At 35.3% G+C, this 20,436-nt stretch overlaps 1 protein-coding gene across 1 annotated transcript in view; it reads left to right on the forward strand.

The window, feature by feature from the left end:
* Positions 1-20,436, forward strand: part of ZBBX (zinc finger B-box domain containing) — a 148,934-nt gene that overhangs the window by 79,650 nt on the left and 48,848 nt on the right. Inside the window, exons 15-16 of the mRNA XM_017886716.1 lie at positions 2,895-3,202; positions 10,405-10,558. Coding sequence (XP_017742205.1) covers positions 2,895-3,202; positions 10,405-10,558 — 462 coding nt within the window. The remainder of the gene's footprint in view (positions 1-2,894; positions 3,203-10,404; positions 10,559-20,436) is intronic.

Here is a 20,436-nt window from a genome sequence, read left to right on the forward strand (position 1 = left end):
TCTGTACTATTGTAAATAGTGCTGCATTGAACATACATGTATGTGTATCTTTATAACAGAATGATTTATATTCCTTTGGGTATATACCCAGTAATGAGATTGCTGGGTTGAATGGTATTTCTATCTTTACGTCTTTGAGAAATCACTGCACTGCACTGTCTTCCACAATGGTTGAACTAATTTACACTCCCACCAACAGTGTATAAGTGTTCCTTTCTCTCCACAACCTCACCAGCATCTGTTATTTTATTTTTTACTTTTTAATAATATCCATTCTGACTGGTATGAGATGATGTCTCATTGTGGTTTTGATTTGCATTTCTCTAATGATCAGTGATGTTGAGCTTTTTCTCATAGGATTGTTGGCCACATGTATGTCCCTTTTACAAAAGTGTCTGCTCATGTCTTTGCCCACTTTTATTGAGGTTGATTGTTTCTTGTAAATTTCTTTAAGTTCCTTGTAGAAGCTGGCTATTAGACCTTTGTTAAATTCATAGTTTGCAAAAGTTTTCTCCCATTCTGTAGTTTGTCTGTTTACTCTGTTGATAGTTTCTTTCACAGTACAGAAGCTCTTTAGTTTAATTGGATCCTATTTGTCAATTTTTGCTTTGCTGCTGTTGCTTTTGGCATCTTTGTCATGAAGTCTTTGCCTGTGCCCATGTCCTGAACGGTATTGCCTAGATTGTCTTCCAGGGTTTTCATAGTTTTGGGATTTACATTTACGTATTTAATCTATCTTGAGTTAATTTTTGTATATGGTGTAAGGAAGGGGTCCAGCTTCCATCTTCAGCATATGGCTAGCCAGTTATCCCACCATCATTTTTTGAATAGGAAATCCTTTCCCCATTGCTTGTTTTTCTCAGGTTTGTTGAAGATCAGATAGTTTTAGGTGTGTGGTCTATTTTCTGGGTTTTCTTTTCTGTTCCATTGCTCTACGTGTCTGTTTTTGTATGAGTACCATGCTATTTTGGTCACTGTAACTCTTCAGTATAGTTTGAAGTTGGGTAGCATGATGCCTCCAGTTTTGCTCTTTTTGCTTAGGATTGCCTTAGCTATTGGAGCTCTTTTGGCTCTTGGCTTGACTGTCATTGGTGTATAGGAATGTTAGTGATTTTTGCACATTGATTTTGTATTCTGAGACTTTGCCAAAGTTATCAGCTTAAGAAGCTTCTGGGCTCAAACTATGGGGTTTTCTGGATTTAGCATCATGTAGTCTGCAAACAGAGATACTTCCTCTCCTACTTTTTGGATGCCCTTTATTTCTTTCTCTTTCCTGGCTACCCTTGCTAGGACTTCCAATATTATGTTGAATAGGAGTTGTGAGAGAGGGCATCGTCATTCGTGCCAGTTTTCAAGGGGAATACTTTTGTCCTTTCAGTATGATGTTGTCTCTGGGTTTGTTATATATGGTTCTTATTATTTTGAAGTATGTTCCTTCAATACCTAGTTTATTGAGAGATTTTAACATGAATGAATGTTGAATTTTGTCAAAAGCCTTTTCTGCACCTATGTGGGCATGTCTTATGGAGAGAGGTACTTTTGACTTCCCTATTTCCGCTAGTCTTCAATCTGGTCTGGAGCCAAGACCCTGCCTCTGTGGTCAAGTCCTGCCTTTTACTTCAATTGTAGACATTTTAATATAGGAAATGGCATTTTTTTTCTCCCCCTAAATTGGATAATTTCCATTCAGGTTTAAGAGGGAAGTACAACATTATTGTGGGAGTTTTATTGTATTGAATAGCCTTTATAAAGGTTTTCTTCTAAAGATGTTTCTCTGAAACAGATATTATTTTATTTCTCCCAATATATATGCTATCAAAGAGGTAGCAGAAGTTGAAAGAAGTTCTAAATACTATCTGAAATTGTTGAGTTATGTAAACATTTGATTACAACAAGCAAGTCCTTTGTAAAGCTCTAAAGCATTTACATCACTGGAGACAGTTTTATTCAAAGTTTCTACTATTTTACATAGTCTACTTATAGAGACATTTGTTTTTGGAACAGAGTAAGGGATAACCAGAAGAAGGTATATTCAATCTGGATAATGGAGTACATTTATTTAAAATGAAAGCAGTGTGGTGTAAACATTCAAAGAATTTTTATTTTTCAGAAAATCTAGATCGGTGTTTCGCTACTGTGCTACACATTGTAATTACCTGGACAGCTTAGCAAGGGGAAGTTCAAAAGACCAATGCCTGAGTTCCACTCTCAGGATCTGATTTAATTGGTTTGAGGTCAGGCCCATACACTGACAATTTTAAAGAGTGCCTTCAGATGATTCTACTGTGCAACCAGGTTAAAAACCAGTGATGTAAACCAAATGATTTATTTAAAGCAGACATAATGAGGTGGATGACTAATACAATCTTGTTCATTTTGTAGCTTTCTAGAGGCAGGTGTCCCTGCTACACATTTTCTGGGCCCCCAGCTGCTGCTCTTCTTTCATCTGGCACATTTCCCTGTGCCCTCTCTTAATTGTTAGGCATGCTAGGGAAAAATGGCAAAATGAAAAAATGTTCCCTCTGTGTTACTTCTCATGAATTATTGTTGTAAAATTTGAGTGAGAGGAGGAGGTGGGAAAGTGAGAACTGAACCATAGGCTGAAATAAAAATTTGCATCAATTTTAAGATTTCATTGCAAAATAAAATATTACCTTCTTTTACTAGTCTAGCTCATTAATATTTGGCTGTATAAGGAATTACCATTTATGATTACCATTTATGAATATAAGCATAGTAAAAGTATTATAACACTAAAACATCAGTAAGGGAATTTGTGAAATAGTGTTTATTGATAAAGCATTTTTTTAACCACAGAACTTTTGGTTTATTAACAGTTTTATTATTTGTTTAAATTTGTTTACGTACCTTTTGTAACTGTGTGTTTTTAACAGCAGAAACTTCAAACACAGGTTTTGACAACATCATGGATCCTGATGTGTATTCTCCTGACATTGAAAAAATTGGGGAAAGCACCTCCTTTGAAAGAAATTTAAAAGAGAAAAGTGTAGGTTTAGAAAGTAATCAAAAGTCTGATGATTCCTGCATATCACTTGAAAGCAAGGATACTTTGCTAAGTATAGATTTAGAAAAACCTCCCATTGAGGAGAAATTATCTCAAGACATCAAAGAATCCTTGGAATTCAGCAATCTGCATAAGACGCCAAGCTTTGAAGATTCAAAAACTACAAAGTCATCACTGGTAACTCTCTATTATGTGTATTATATTAAAATTTTATAAGAAACCTTATAAGAAAATGTCTTAGTGACACAATACATTCTCAAGTTACTTCGTATTAAAGTTAAAATGTGCTGCCTTACATTATTATGAGATAGTTGAAGAGTGACTCATATGGAAGAGAACATTAATGACTTCTAGGACAAATTCTAATATGAGGAATGCCATTTTAATAAATGGCTTGCTGTGATAAATAATGCTTTAAGGCCCACCTTATGCACCATAGTAAGAGCACTGTTACTTTTCCAAATGAAATTCATTATGAATAATACAGTATAATAAATCCTTTCTAGTTTTTTACGATAGTATAGTCAATGGTCAAAGTGAAATAAATGCAGATATCTAGACAGAACCAGTTACTGTGGTTTAATGTAAGTATAAGATGAAGAAGGTAATTATTTCAGGAAGATGGCTAATAAAGAAACAGAGTTGTAGTTTTTGTTGCTTCTCACAGGAAAGGTAAAGTTGCTCATTATTTCATTGTTACCAAGTCATAAAACTATATTTGAATTTCATTCTATATACTAGAAATCTTTACTAATTGTAATTATTAATAATACATTCTTTGGAAATTTAAGTGAGGCAAACATTTTTAATAATGCTCAAAAGTCGTTTAAAATGAATTCCTATGGTTCCTGAACTGAAGAGGGAAGGAAAAAAGCAGAAGGATGAATACTTGAGTTGCTTCTACTTCTGCTTGGAGGACTGGCTTTCTGTGCCCACTTTGTTACAGATGTCGTGCCTTTGTGAGATAAGAAATTGAAACTGAGGCCTCTGCAAAAACTTAGACCCCTAAATGTCTGATCAGTCATGTAAGGAATGCACTAGGAACATGCACATAGGTGCAATAAGATGAAAGGAAACTGATTTCTGCAAGTGATTTTGGCTAGGCCAATAAAACATTTCACCTGGAAAATAGATGTCTTGGGCTTTCATTTAGCATAGATTTGGATATACCTACTCAAATATACATTTGCGTATATATTTCTTGCTTGGAAACTTCAAGCCAAGACATTAACATTATTGTTAATCTGTGCCTATTTATACCCTGATGTATCTGACAGAAGTAAATCCTAATACTTTATAAATGGACATCCTTACAACTTATCCCACAATAGATTCCACAAAATAAAGGCATATCTTCTCGTTACCCCAGTGAAGAAAACAATTGATCATAGCATGAATCTCAGCAGAGAAAACAAGAACTTCAATTTCCACATTTCCAAAGGGCAACATGAAGAGTACCAGGTGACATCTATATATACAGTGAGCTGTGTGATAAGTGAGGAATCCTGACCTTAAGAAACCGGATCTTTTACACTGGGCAGTAAGCCTGCCAGACCTTTGTCCTAGAGGAAGACTATCTTTATTACACTGGACACTAAGGAAACCTGCTCTTTGCTCTAGAGAGAGACTCAATCTCTATCCTCTGAGATTATATTTAAAATGTTTAAAATAGAAAGGAAGAAGTAAAAGAACTTAAGAATAAGATAGTATGAACTGCTCCATTTATGAAGGCTAATAAAAAGTTCTAACATTCAAAATATATTTATTCAAATTATAATTAAATGGATACTAAACAGCATATTAAATACAAATAAGGAGATAAATATTACCCTGGAAGGTAAGTTTTAAAAATTGCTTGTATTGCAGCAAAGACATGTGAAGAGTTAGTAATATGACAGATTGTAAAATAACAAAGTACAATTCCAGAACATTATAAATAAAAACAAATCCACACTATGACTTATATTTGAGATACCTCATAGACAATCTTAAAAGCAATAAAAGACAATAGAAAATTATCTCCAAAAGCAATTACTAGATTGACAGTAAAATTCTCATGTACAGCAACAGAGAGCCTCAACAGTGTGACACAGTGGAACATTATCTTTAAACTTCTAATAGAACTGACTAACAATCTAGAATTCTAAGGCTTGCAAAACTGTCATTCAAGACCAAGAATAAAATAATGGCAAGTTTAAACAAAAGTTCAGGTAAGTTAGTTATTTCCCCTCTTGAATGAATGTCTGAATGATATACTTCAAAAAGAAAGAAATGAAACCCGGAAGGAAGAAGTAGGATGCAAGAAATAATGGTGTGAGGGAAAAATGAAAAATGTATTAGATATATTACAAACTAATTATTATAATGCCCAATTTGAGAATTATAAAAGAAGAAATTTGAACGAGAATAATATGTGCCATAACTTGTTAGACTGTTAGATATGTATGATTACAGTTAAAAGTACTAAGATTCTGTATTACAAAGAAGGTAGAGACCATTGTAGGAAATGTTGTTGACTTAGTGTTTTAGTTATACATGTTAAATACTTTGAGTAACAATTAAAATGTTACAGACGCAATGTATGTCATCCAAAATACTAAAGGAAAAGGGGAATATAGAAAACTCAATTAATTAAAACAGTCAGGAAATAAATGCATAAAGGAAAAATAGTATGGTTAAGTGTTGGGTGTACAATTCCTCTTGGGTCTCTCATGTTTTTTTGCACATCTTTTGAGCAAAACCACTGACTCTATTTGTTCCAAAGTATATTTTCAAGGGTGCTTGTGTAGATAACAGCTTTGAACAATAGAGATTATGTCCCTCTTCAGAGCAAAGACTAGGTTTGTTTATTGTCTGACATAATACAAATAATGTTTTCCTCTGGCAAAGGTCAGGCAGGGTTACTGCCCAGTATAAAATGGATTTCCTAAGGTCAGGATTTCTCTTCTGTAACACAGCTCAGGGTATGTGCAGATGTCACGTGGCTCTCTTCATGATGTCCTGTGAAAATTGGGTTCTGGGAATTGGTCCAAATGATGATACTCTGGCAACTGCTATTGTTGTGAGTGAGAAAATCCTTTGTCTCTGACCAAGGAAACTTGTATCTTCTTCCAGCATACATGAAACTGTAACAGGTTTGCAAGCAGGGTAAAATCTCAGACCCTTCACAGTTCTTGACAGCAAGTAGAAAGAGTAAAGCAAGCTGACAGGAATAAATTCAATCATATAAGTAATTAGAATAAATGTGGACAGTGTGTGTGTGTATAGTTATTTTACCAGAAACCTGCTTAAAACATGGGGTGGCGGGGAGGAATTTCAGAGTAAAGGCAAGCACTAATTAAAAAATAAATAAAAATTTAAGGTAATAAAACATTATCGGGGTAAAGGGGACCATTGTGTAGATGTTAAAATCAACTAATAGGAAGATTAAAGAAAATCTGAATTTGTGTGTACCTATCAATATAGCCTCAGATATATTGTAGCAAAAATGGACAAAATCACATGGTATTATTGACAGATCCATCAATCCAATATGATTTTCTATTAATAAAGATAGAGAAGATTTGATCATTCCAAAAAGCTTAAAGAGCATATTTAGAACCACATACTCAATAATTAGAGAATGTGTGTTCTTTGCGAGAACACATGGAACATTTGCAAAATACATGTTACAACGTATTACAAAAATAAATCCACAAAGGAAGTTTCAACAAATGCTAAAGAAATCATATTACACACAGTGTTTTCCAATCATAATACAATAAATTATAAATTGATAGCAACATGCTAACAAAATTAATACAATTCAAATATGTCTAGGTATTTATTTATTTATTTATTTATTTATTTTAATTTTATTTTTTTTTCTTTTTTTGAGACGGAGTCTCGCTCTGTCGCCCAGGCTGGAGTACAGTGGTGCGATGTAGGCTCACTGCAAGCTCCGCCTCCCGGGTTCACGCCATTCTCCTGCCTCAGCCTCCTGAGTAGCTGGGACTACAGGCGCTCACCACTACGTCCGGCTAATTTTTTGTGTTTTTAGTAGAGACGGGGTTTCACCATGTTAATCAGGGTGGTCTCCATCTCCTGACCTCGTGATGCGCCCGCATCAGCCTCCCAAAGTGCTGGGATCACAGGCGTGAGCCACTGCGCCGGGCCAAATATGTCTAGGTTAATGAAAAAAGTTAAAATAGAAGGTAGAAATATTTAGAACTGAATGTAAGCAAAAACATCACAGATAAATAATGTATAGGATGAAGCTCAAATACTACTTAACTGAGAAATTTATAATCCCAAATGCAAGAAAAAAGTAAAAATTAATAAACTATGAATCTGACTCAAAAGTAATAAAGCAATCATAAACTCAAAGGAATTCACTGGAAAAATTCTTTCCTGTCATTCTCTTCAATTCAGCAGGAGAGGATAAGGAAATATGTATTGCCCTCAGGCCCTGCCTATTTATCCAATCCAGGGAAACTTTCATTTAGTGAGATAGTCTGATGATTTGCATCCCATCGACTTCCTGGTCTACTCTCAACTGATCAGAGTCTGTCAGGATAGCTGTGACCTACATAGCGCCAATAATTTACAGAAGGGTTCTTTTACTTCTTTCATGTGTTATTACATGCTACCCTATTCAATTAATGTAACAGGAGTGTCATTAGGTTTAGATGTTTCTTAAAAGGAAGGTGTGTGACATGAACATACAGAGGGGAACAGCATACACTGGGGCTTGTCAGAGGGTGATGAGTGGGAGGAGAGAATTAGAAAAAATAACTAGTGGGTACTAGGCTTAATGCCTGGGTGATGAAATAATCTGTACAATAAATCTCCATGACACAAATTTACCTATATAACAGACCTGCACAAGTACCCCTGAACTTAGAAGTTGTTGGTTTTTTGTTTTTTTTTTCTGTTTTTTTCTTTTCTTTTCTTTTCTTTTTTTAAAAAAGTCTGGGCGCTGTGGCTCACCCCTGTAATCCCAGCACTTTGGGAGGCCGAGGTGGGTGGATCACAAGGTCAGGAGTTCGAGACCAGCCTGGCCAACATGGTAAAACCCCGTCTCTATTAAAAATACAAAAATTAGCTGGGCGTGGTGGCAGGCACCTGTAATCCCAACTACTCAGGAGGCTGAGGCAGGAGAACTGTTTGAACCCGGGAGGCGGAGGTTGTAGTGAGCTGAGATTGTGCCATTGCACTCCAGCCTGGGTGACAGGGTGAGACTCCATCTAAAAAAAAAAAAAAAGAGAATGTGTGTGTGGCTGGGATACGTTCTTGTTTTATTCAATTTAAGACTATCCATTGCTCAGTATAAAATATTGCTCAGTATAAAATATGTTCTGACAGAGCTAGTTCAGGAAACAATCTGAATGAGTATTTAAGTGCATAGGATCCATAAAGTTCTCAGCAGCTCAAACCTGCTGACATAATCAAAAGCCAGTGACTGTTGTAAAATGGCTTACATGGTTATTGTTTTTTTCAATTAGGTGAGACTAAATGTAGTCCTGGACAGTAATAAAATAGTGTTATGTAAAGATTGCCTTTTCCTCATGGGGGATATTGGATTGAGAGATTTGAAGTTTTTTCAGGAATAATCTGTCATAGGATTTTAGAAGTGTTCTCAACAAACTAATGGGTTTCTAACTCCAGGATTGCCCCTTATATAAATAAAATAAAGAATGTTTTAATCCATTCCTAGGTAATTATATCTGATGAATAAAAAAGTGTAAATAGTTTCACAGACATTGTCCACCACTGGTAAGACAGATCTTAAGCTGAGTGTCGAAGGTTCTCCTGAGCATCTTATTATGGGAGATGGCCAATCTCTGTAAAGAATTAAGTTGTTGGATCGCAAGAGAATTTGAAGAGTTGCAAAACAAAAGGTGAAAAACAGATGGAAGGGAGCTGTAAAATAGAGCTTTCTGAAGTGGCCATCAGAATTGGTGCTTCACCGTTTGCAGACTGAGTTCCTGCTTCTGAATAAAGTGGTTGAATCTACTTTCTTTTCATTCCTAAGAACTATACCTGAACCTATTTTACTCTTTTTCTGTCCTAGTAGAAGTCATTCCATCAGAAGAAACTACTTATAAATCTATTGTGCTCCATCCAAATTGAGTATAAAATTGTTTATTTTGTACTTCAGTTTTTAGAAAATGATTTCTGTGTAAGGTGGAACTTCCTACAGAATTAAGTACTAATTTGTAGGGCAGTAGCTAGGAAAACAATGGACTAGTCAGGGGTCCTTTGTTCTGGCTCTAAAACTATCAATAGTTAACTTTGTAAGTTTGTGCTAAAAGTATAAAACATAACTATTTTAGGATTTTTATCTATAAACCAAGACATTCAAAACTCTTCCAGATTTGCAATTGCATAATTCAAATATAAGCTTCACTAGAGTGGAAAGAATTCTATAATTGTTTATCAGTGTCTGGGAGGGCCAGGGAATATGTGCTGAGAATTTTGGATTTGGATTTGTCTTTGAATGACATGCTTTATTGGTCACTACCTTTGTTCTTTAATATGATCTCATTTATATAATTTATAAATTTATATAAAATTAAAGTAATTTGGTTTACATTGATTTATTGGAACAGACTATATTTGGGCATTAATTAGATTAGATTCATTAGGGAATTGTTAAAAACTGATAGCTACTCTGATTATACTATAACCTCATCTAGAGCTATTACTAATGAATTCCTAATCTGTTTCTACTGGATTCACATTTTTTAAAATCCCAGTTATATTCAATTCTAGAATAAGAACGTGTAAAAATGAATTAATAGGGTGGCAGGATAAGTCTAGGTTTCAAATCAGGCAGACCTGTATTCAAAGCCTAGGTCTGCTAGTTTCTAGCTATATAAACTTCAAAAATTACTTATCTTCCTCTTGCCTCAGTTTCCTACTTGTATATTTGCTTCATGATGAGTGTTTTGTTAACTTACATTTTTTTCCATGACCATTGTCAGGTCAGATATTTCCCATTGGTATTTTACCTTCAATTTTGGAATTATTTTATGTATAGACAAAGACACTAGTTCACAGCCACTGCATGTGAAAATAACTCTGAATCCCAGGATAATTTATGTACAAGGACACTGAGGGATGAAAATAAAGGAAGAAAGAGAAAAAAAAATATTTTATTTCATGAACTTCTGTCCTCTTTGGATTAATATCAACTTTCAGAAAATCACTCTAACGGTAGTTAGAACTTACTATATATAAAAATGTTTTGTTACTATTTGTCTCCACTGTTAGAAACTAAACTTGATGAGGGAAGAATTTGTGCCAAGTATATGGTAGGTATCTGATAAATGAATATGCTTGTTTGTGTTAATGAGTTAGAAAATAAACTTTATAATGTTGAATATTTTGTTTCTTAGTTGTTACAAGAAATAGCCTGCAGAAGGAAGCCTATAACAAAACAATATCAAGGACTTGAGAGATTCTTTATTTTTGATACAAATGAAAGACTCAACTTATTTCCTTCTCATCGTTTAGCATGCAACAATTCCAGTACTAGGATTACACTTGCAGGTACAGTTCTAGCTTATTTTTCTAAAACAGTCTGTTCTCATCTTAGGAAACACTGGGCAGTTCTGTTCAATGGATAAAATCATTTTCTTCTTGCCTAAAATTATTGACCTTGTATTAGTTGCTATATATTTACATTTAAGGTTACTATCAGAATGTGAGAAGCTATGACTTATAATGAAACTAGGAAAGATTATTTTTAGCATTTAGAAGTGTAGTTATTTTAGACCTTTTAGTGTTGCTACAAAGGAATAACCAAGGCTAGATAATTTATAAATAAAAGAAGTTTATTTGGCTCAGAGTTCTGCAAGGCATGTAAGTAGTATGTGCCACCATCTGGTTGGTGTTTTACATTACTGCCAATAGTGCACAAAAGTTCCGATTATTACGCATTCTTGTCAATACTTGTTCTTTTCTTTTTTTGGCAGGGGCGGGGGAGAGTAGTCATCCTCACGGGTCTGAGGTGGTATAATATTGTAGCTTAGATTTGCATTTTCCTCATGATCAGTAATGTTGAGCATCTTTTCATGTGCTTGTTAAGTCATTTGTATATACTCTTTGGAGAAATGTCTATTCAATTTCTTAGCTCATATTTTAATCGGATTATTTGTTTTTTCGTTGTTGAGTTATAGGAGTTCCTTATTATATTCTGGATACTACTTCTTCATAAGATATATTATTTGTAACTATTTCCTCCCATTCTGTGGATTGCCTTTTCACTCTGTTGATAGTGTCTTTTGATGTAACTTTTTCCAATTTTTATAAAGTCCAATTTGTCTATTTTTGTGGTTGCTCTTGCCTGTTCCTTCAATGTCATATTTAATAATTCATTTCCAAAGCCAATGTCATGGGTCTATACTTCTAAGGTATTTGTAGTTTCAGGTTTTACATTTAGATCTTTGATCGATTTGAGTTTATTTTTGTACATAGTATTAAAATTCCAGATTCATTATTTTGCAATGGATATCAAGTTTTCCAGCACCATTTGTTGAAAAGACCTTTCTTTCCCCCATTGAATGGTCTAGGCACCCTTGTCAAAAATTATTTGGCTAAGAGAGTAGACTTTAAGTTTTCTCACCACACACACACAAAAATTATTGGTGAGTTGAGATATATGTTAACTAACTTGATTTAGCAATTCCACGATATGTACATATTTCAAAATATGTTTTATACCATAAGTATAATTTTTTTCAAATAATTGTAATTTGATCATATATGTGAGGATGTATTTCTGGGTTGTTTACTGCATTTCATTGGTCTATATGTCTGTCTTTGTACCAGTATCACACTGTTTTGATTACAGTATCTTTGTAATAAGTTTTGAAATCAGGAAGTGTGAGTCTTCCAGCTTTGCTCCTGTTTTTAATATTGTTTTGGCTATTCACGGTCCCTGGTGATTGCATGCGAATTTTATGATGGTTTTTTTTTTTTATTTCTATAAAAAACATCATTGAGTTTTTGATAGGGATTATATTGAATATGTAGATCACTTTGGGTAACATTGGCACCTTAGCACTATTGACTCCTCCAGTTCATGAATATAAGATATGTTTCCCTTTATGTGTGTCTTCTTTAGTTTCTTTCGGCAATGTTTTATAGTGTTCATTGCATAAGTCTTTCACCTCCTTGGTTATGTTGATTTCTAAGTTTGTTTCTTTTTGATGCTATTGTGAATGGAATTGTTCCTTTAATTTCCTTTTCAGATTGTTCATTGTTAGCGTATAGAAATACAATTGGTATTTGCCTATTGACTTTGTATCTACTACTTTGCTGATTTCATTTATTTTAACATACTTTTGTGTAATCTTTAGTGTCTTCTACATATACGATCACATCATCTGTGAACAAAGATAATGTTACTTCCTCCTTTCTAATTCAAATGTCTTTTATTTCTTTTTCTTGTCTGTTCTGGCTACTTATATTGAATAGAAGTAGCAAAAGCAGTCATCCTTGCCTTGCTCTAGATCTTAGGAATTGTTCTTTTTTTCACCATTGAGTTTCATGTTTGCTGTGGTTTATTAACATATTACTTTTATTATGTAGAGGTATTTCCCGTTTATTCCTAGTTTGTTAGGTGTTCTTATCATAAAAGTGTGTTGGATTTTGTCAAATGCTTTTTCTGCATAAATTGGGATGATTATGTGTTTTTTTTTCTTTTCTTTCACTCTAAATGTGGTATACTACATTGATGGATTTTCGTATGCTGAACCATCCTTACATTTCGGAAATAAATGTTTTTTGATCATGATGTATAACCCTTTTTAATATGCTGCTGAATTTGGTTTGTTTATTACTTTGAAGATTTTTACATCACTGATTATAAATGATATTGTTCTGATGTTTTCTTTACTTGTAGTGTCTTTGTTTGGCATTAGTATCAGTGTAGGTGTAGACTCGCAGTTTGAGTTGGTGTCCCTCCTCTTCAATCTTTTGGAAAAGTTTGAGGACTGGCGTTATTTCTTCAAATGTGTGATAGAACTCACCAGTGATGCAATTAGGTTCAGGACTTTTCTTTATTGGCAAATTCTTTCTTACAGATTTAACCTTCTTACTAGTTATATATATTCCAATTTTTTGTTTCTTCATTTTTTTTTTTTTTTGAATTTTACTTTAAGTTCTGGAGTACATGTGAAGAACATGCAGGTTTGTTACATAGGTATACATGTGCCATGGTGGTTTGCTGCACCCATCAACCCATCACTATATTAGGTATTTCTCCTAATGCTATCCCTCCCTTATCCCACCACGCCCTGACAGGCCCCAGTGTGATGTGTCCATGTGTTCTCATTGTTCAATCCCACTTATGAGTGAGAACATGTGGTATTTGGTTTTCTGTTCTTGTGATATTTGCTGAGAATGATGGTTTCCAGTGTCATCCACATCCCTGCAAAGGACATGAACTCATCCTTTTTTATGGCTGCATAGTATTCCATGGTGTAAATGTACCACATTTTCTTTATCCAGTCTATCACTGATGGGCATTTGGGTTGGTTCCAAGTCTGCTATTGTGAACAGTGCTGCAACAAACATATGTGTGCATCTGTCTTTATAATAGAATGATTTATAATCCTTTGGGTATATACCCAGTAATGAAATTGCTGGGTCAAATGGTATTTCTAGTTCTAGATCCTTGAGGAGTTACCACACTGTTTTCCACAATGGTTGAACTAATTTACACTCCCACCAACAGTGTAAAAGAACTCCTATTTCTCCACATCCTCTCCAACATCTATTGTTTCCTGAATTTTAATGATCACCGTTCTAACTGGCGTAAGATGGTATCTCACTGTGGTTTTGATTGGTATTTCTCTAATGACCAGTGATGATAAACTTTTGTTTGTTTGCTTGTTTGTTGGCTGCATAAATGTCTTCTTTTGAGAAATGTCTGTTCATATCCTTTACCCACTTTTGATGGGGTTGTTTGTTTTTTTCTTGTAAATTTGTTTAAGTTCCTTTTAGATTCTGAATATTAGCCATTTGTCCAACGGATGGATTGCAAAATTTTCTCCCATTCTGTAGGTTGCTTGTTCACTCTGATGATAGCTTCTTTGCTGTGCAGAAGCTCTTTAGCTTAATTAGATCCCATTTGTCTATTTTGGCTTTTGTTGCCATTGCTTTTGGTATTTTAGTCATGAAGCCTTTGCCCATGCCTATGTCCTGAATGGTATTGCCAGGTTTTCTTCTAGGGTTTTATAGCTTTTACTCTTTAATCCATCTTGAGTTAATTTCTGTATAAGGTGTAAGGAAGGGATCCAGTTTCAATTTTATGCCTATTGCTAGCCAGTTTTCCCAACACCATTTATTAAATAGGGAATCCTTTACTTTTACTTGTTTTGTCAGGTTTGTAAAAAAATCAGATGGTTGTAGATGTATGGTATAATTTCTGAGGCCTCTGTTCTATTCCATTGGTCTATGTATCTGTTTTGGTACCAGTACAATGCTGTTTTGGGTTACTGTGGCCTTGTATTATCGTTTGAAGTGAGGTAGTGTGATGCCTCCAGCTTTGTTCTTTTGCTTAGGATTGTCTTGGCCATGTGGGCTCTTTTTTGGTTCCATATGATATTTAAAGTAGTTTTTTTCCAATTCTGTGAAGAAGTCAATGGTAGCTTGATGGGGACAGGATTGAAAATAAAAATTACTTTCAGCAGTGTGGCCATTTCCATGATATTGATTCTTCCTATCCATGAGCATGGTATGCTTTTCCACTTGTTTGTATCCTCTCTTGTTTCCTTGAGCAGTGGTTTGTAGTTCTCCTTGAAGAGGTTCTTCACATCCCTTGTAAGTTGTATTCCTAGGTATTTTACTCTCTTTGTAGTAATTGTGAATGGGAGTTCACTCATTATTTGGCTCTCTGTTTGTCTNAGTCTATCACTGATGGGCATTTGGGTTGGTTCCAAGTCTGCTATTGTGAACAGTGCTGCAACAAACATATGTGTGCATCTGTCTTTATAATAGAATGATTTATAATCCTTTGGGTATATACCCAGTAATGAAATTGCTGGGTCAAATGGTATTTCTAGTTCTAGATCCTTGAGGAGTTACCACACTGTTTTCCACAATGGTTGAACTAATTTACACTCCCACCAACAGTGTAAAAGAACTCCTATTTCTCCACATCCTCTCCAACATCTATTGTTTCCTGAATTTTTAATGATCACCGTTCTAACTGGCGTAAGATGGTATCTCACTGTGGTTTTGATTGGTATTTCTCTAATGACCAGTGATGATAAACTTTTTGTTTGTTTGCTTGTTTGTTGGCTGCATAAATGTCTTCTTTTGAGAAATGTCTGTTCATATCCTTTACCCACTTTTTGATGGGGTTGTTTGTTTTTTTCTTGTAAATTTGTTTAAGTTCCTTTTAGATTCTGAATATTAGCCATTTGTCCAACGGATGGATTGCAAAATTTTTCTCCCATTCTGTAGGTTGCTTGTTCACTCTGATGATAGCTTCTTTGCTGTGCAGAAGCTCTTTAGCTTAATTAGATCCCATTTGTCTATTTTGGCTTTTGTTGCCATTGCTTTTGGTATTTTAGTCATGAAGCCTTTGCCCATGCCTATGTCCTGAATGGTATTGCCAGGTTTTCTTCTAGGGTTTTTATAGCTTTTACTCTTTAATCCATCTTGAGTTAATTTCTGTATAAGGTGTAAGGAAGGGATCCAGTTTCAATTTTATGCCTATTGCTAGCCAGTTTTCCCAACACCATTTATTAAATAGGGAATCCTTTACTTTTACTTGTTTTTGTCAGGTTTGTAAAAAAATCAGATGGTTGTAGATGTATGGTATAATTTCTGAGGCCTCTGTTCTATTCCATTGGTCTATGTATCTGTTTTGGTACCAGTACAATGCTGTTTTGGGTTACTGTGGCCTTGTATTATCGTTTGAAGTGAGGTAGTGTGATGCCTCCAGCTTTGTTCTTTTTGCTTAGGATTGTCTTGGCCATGTGGGCTCTTTTTTGGTTCCATATGATATTTAAAGTAGTTTTTTTCCAATTCTGTGAAGAAGTCAATGGTAGCTTGATGGGGACAGGATTGAAAATAAAAATTACTTTCAGCAGTGTGGCCATTTCCATGATATTGATTCTTCCTATCCATGAGCATGGTATGCTTTTCCACTTGTTTGTATCCTCTCTTGTTTCCTTGAGCAGTGGTTTGTAGTTCTCCTTGAAGAGGTTCTTCACATCCCTTGTAAGTTGTATTCCTAGGTATTTTACTCTCTTTGTAGTAATTGTGAATGGGAGTTCACTCATTATTTGGCTCTCTGTTTGTCTGTTAGGGATATATAGGAAAACCTGTGATTTTTGCACAATGATTTTGTATCCTGAGACTTTGCTGAAGTTGCTCATCAGCTTAAGGAGGTTTGGGCTGAGACAATGGGGTTTTCAATCATGTCATCTGCAGACAATTTGACTTCCTCTTTTCTTAACTGAATACTCTATTTCTTTCTCTTGCCTGATCGCCCTGGCCGGAACTTCCAATACTATGTTGGATAGGAGTGGTGAGGGAGGGCATCCTTGTCTTGTGCCAATTTTCAAAGGGAATGCTTCCAGGTATTGCCCATTCCGTATGATATTGGCTGTGGGTTTGTCATAAATATCTCTTATTATTTTGAGATATGTTCCATCAATATCAAGTTTTATTAAGAGTTTTTAGCATGAAGTGCTGTTGAATTTTGTTGAAGGCCTTTTCTGCATCTATTGAGATAGTCATATAGTCATGATTTTTGTCATTGGTTCTCTTTATGTGATGGATTACATTCATTGATTTGCATATGTTGAACAAGCCTTGCATCCCAGGGATGAAGCCGAGTTGATCGTGGTGGATAAACTTTTTGATGTGCTGCTGGATTGGGTATGCCAGTATTTTATTGGGGATTTTTGCATAGATGTTCTTCAGGGATATTGGTCTGAAATTTTCTTTTTTTGTTGTCTCTCTGTTAGGTTCTGGTATCAGGATGATGCTGGCCTCATAAAAATAGGTCAGGGAGAAGTCCCTCTTTTTCTATTTTTTGGAATCATTTCAGAAGGAATGGTACCAGCTCCTCTTTGTACCTCTGGTAGAATTCTGCTGTAAATACATCTGGTCCTGGACTTTTTTCGGTTGGTAGGCAATTAATTGCTGCCTCAATTTCAGAACTTGTTTTTGGTCTATTCAGGGATTTGACTTCTTCCTGGTTTAATCTTGGGAGGGTGTAAGTGTCCAGGAATTTATCCATTTCTTCTAGATTTTCTAGTTTATTTGCATAGAGGTGTTTATAGTATTCTCTGATGGCAGTTTGTATTTCTGTCGGATCGGTGGTGATATCCCCTTTATCATTTTTTATTGCATCTATATGATTCTTCTCTCTTTTCTTCTTTATTAGTCTGGCTAGTGGTCTATCTACTTTGTTGATCTTTTCAAATAAACAGCTCCCAGATTCATTGGTTTTTTGAAGCGTTTTCATGTCTCTATCTCCTTCAGTTCTGCTCTGATCTTAGTTATTTCTTGTCTTATGCTAGCTTTTGAATTTGTTTGCTCTTGCTTTTCTAGTTCTTTTAATTGTGATGCTAGCATGTCCATTTTAGATCTTTCCAGCTTTCTCTTGTGGGCATTTGGTGCTATATATTTCCCTCTACACACTGCTTTAAATGTGTCCCAGAGATTCTGGTACACTGTGTCTTTGTTCTCATTGGTTTCAAAGAACATCTTCATTTCTGCCTTCATTTTGTTATTTACCCAGTAGTCATTCAGGATCAGATTGTTCAGTTTTCATGTAGTTGTGCAGTTTTGAGTGAATTTCTTAATACCGAGTTCTAACTTGATTGCACTATGGTCTGAGAGACTGTTTGTTATGCTTTTCATTATTTTGCATTTGCTGAGGAGTGTTTTATTTCCAATTATGTGGTCAATTTTAGAATAAGTGTGATGCGGTGTTGAGAATAATGTATATCCCATTGATTTGGGGTGGAGAGTTCTGTAGATGTCTATTAGGTCTACTTGTTCCAGAGCTGAGTTCAAGTCCTGGGTATCCTTGTTAATTTTCTGTCTCATTGATCTCTCTAAAATTGACAGTGGGGTGTTAAAATCTCCCACTATCATTGTGTAGCAGTCTGCATCTCTTTGTAGTCTCCAATAACTTGCTTTATGAATCTGTGTGCGCTTGTATTGGGTGCATATATATTTAGGATAGTTAGCTCTTCTTGTTGCATTGATCCCTTTACCATTATGTAATGGTGTTCTTTGTCTCTTTTGATCTTTGTTGGTTTAAAGTCTGTTTTATCAGAGACTAGGATTGCAACCCCTGCTTATTTTCTGCTTTCCATTTGGTTGGTAAAATTTCCTCCATTCTTTTATTTGGAGCCTATGTGTGTCTTTGCACATGAAATGAAGTTCCTGAATACAGCACACTGATGGGTCTTGACTCTTTATCCACGTTGTAAGTCTGTGTCTTTTAATTGGAGCATTTAGCCCATTTACATTTAAGGTTAATATTGTTATGTGTGAATTTGATCCTGCTGTTATTATGCTATCTGTTTATTTTGCCCATTTGTTGATGCAGTTTCTTCATAGCATCAAAAGTCTTTACAATTTGGTAGGTTTTTGCAGTGGCTGGTACTGTTTGTTCCTTTCTATGTTTAGTGCTTCCCTCAGAAGCTCTTGTAAGGCCAGCCTGGTGGCAAATCTCTCAGCATTTGCTTGTCTGTAAATGGTTTTATTTCTCTTTTGCTTATGAAGCTTAGTTTGGCTGGATGTGAAATTCTGGGTTGAAAATTCTTTTCTTTAAGAATGTTGAGGCCGGGCGCGGTGGCTNATATGATTCTTCTCTCTTTTCTTCTTTATTAGTCTGGCTAGTGGTCTATCTACTTTGTTGATCTTTTCAAATAAACAGCTCCCAGATTCATTGGTTTTTTGAAGCGTTTTTCATGTCTCTATCTCCTTCAGTTCTGCTCTGATCTTAGTTATTTCTTGTCTTATGCTAGCTTTTGAATTTGTTTGCTCTTGCTTTTCTAGTTCTTTTAATTGTGATGCTAGCATGTCCATTTTAGATCTTTCCAGCTTTCTCTTGTGGGCATTTGGTGCTATATATTTCCCTCTACACACTGCTTTAAATGTGTCCCAGAGATTCTGGTACACTGTGTCTTTGTTCTCATTGGTTTCAAAGAACATCTTCATTTCTGCCTTCATTTTGTTATTTACCCAGTAGTCATTCAGGATCAGATTGTTCAGTTTTCATGTAGTTGTGCAGTTTTGAGTGAATTTCTTAATACCGAGTTCTAACTTGATTGCACTATGGTCTGAGAGACTGTTTGTTATGCTTTTCATTATTTTGCATTTGCTGAGGAGTGTTTTATTTCCAATTATGTGGTCAATTTTAGAATAAGTGTGATGCGGTGTTGAGAATAATGTATATCCCATTGATTTGGGGTGGAGAGTTCTGTAGATGTCTATTAGGTCTACTTGTTCCAGAGCTGAGTTCAAGTCCTGGGTATCCTTGTTAATTTTCTGTCTCATTGATCTCTCTAAAATTGACAGTGGGGTGTTAAAATCTCCCACTATCATTGTGTAGCAGTCTGCATCTCTTTGTAGTCTCCAATAACTTGCTTTATGAATCTGTGTGCGCTTGTATTGGGTGCATATATATTTAGGATAGTTAGCTCTTCTTGTTGCATTGATCCCTTTACCATTATGTAATGGTGTTCTTTGTCTCTTTTGATCTTTGTTGGTTTAAAGTCTGTTTTATCAGAGACTAGGATTGCAACCCCTGCTTATTTTCTGCTTTCCATTTGGTTGGTAAAATTTCCTCCATTCTTTTATTTGGAGCCTATGTGTGTCTTTGCACATGAAATGAAGTTCCTGAATACAGCACACTGATGGGTCTTGACTCTTTATCCACGTTGTAAGTCTGTGTCTTTTAATTGGAGCATTTAGCCCATTTACATTTAAGGTTAATATTGTTATGTGTGAATTTGATCCTGCTGTTATTATGCTATCTGTTTATTTTGCCCATTTGTTGATGCAGTTTCTTCATAGCATCAAAAGTCTTTACAATTTGGTAGGTTTTGCAGTGGCTGGTACTGTTTGTTCCTTTCTATGTTTAGTGCTTCCCTCAGAAGCTCTTGTAAGGCCAGCCTGGTGGCAAATCTCTCAGCATTTGCTTGTCTGTAAATGGTTTTATTTCTCTTTTGCTTATGAAGCTTAGTTTGGCTGGATATGAAATTCTGGGTTGAAAATTCTTTTCTTTAAGAATGTTGAGGCCGGGCGCGGTGGCTCAAGCCTGTAATCCCAGCACTTTGGGAGGCCGAGATGGGTGGATCACAAGGTCAGGAGATCAAGACCATCCTGGCTAACCTGGTGAAACCCCGTCTCTACTAAAAAATACAAAAAAAAAAACTAGCCAGGCG

Source organism: Rhinopithecus bieti, unplaced genomic scaffold (assembly GCF_001698545.2).
Source record: "Rhinopithecus bieti isolate Rb0 unplaced genomic scaffold, ASM169854v2 scaffold_15814, whole genome shotgun sequence".
NCBI classification, from domain to species: Eukaryota; Metazoa; Chordata; class Mammalia; order Primates; family Cercopithecidae; genus Rhinopithecus; species Rhinopithecus bieti.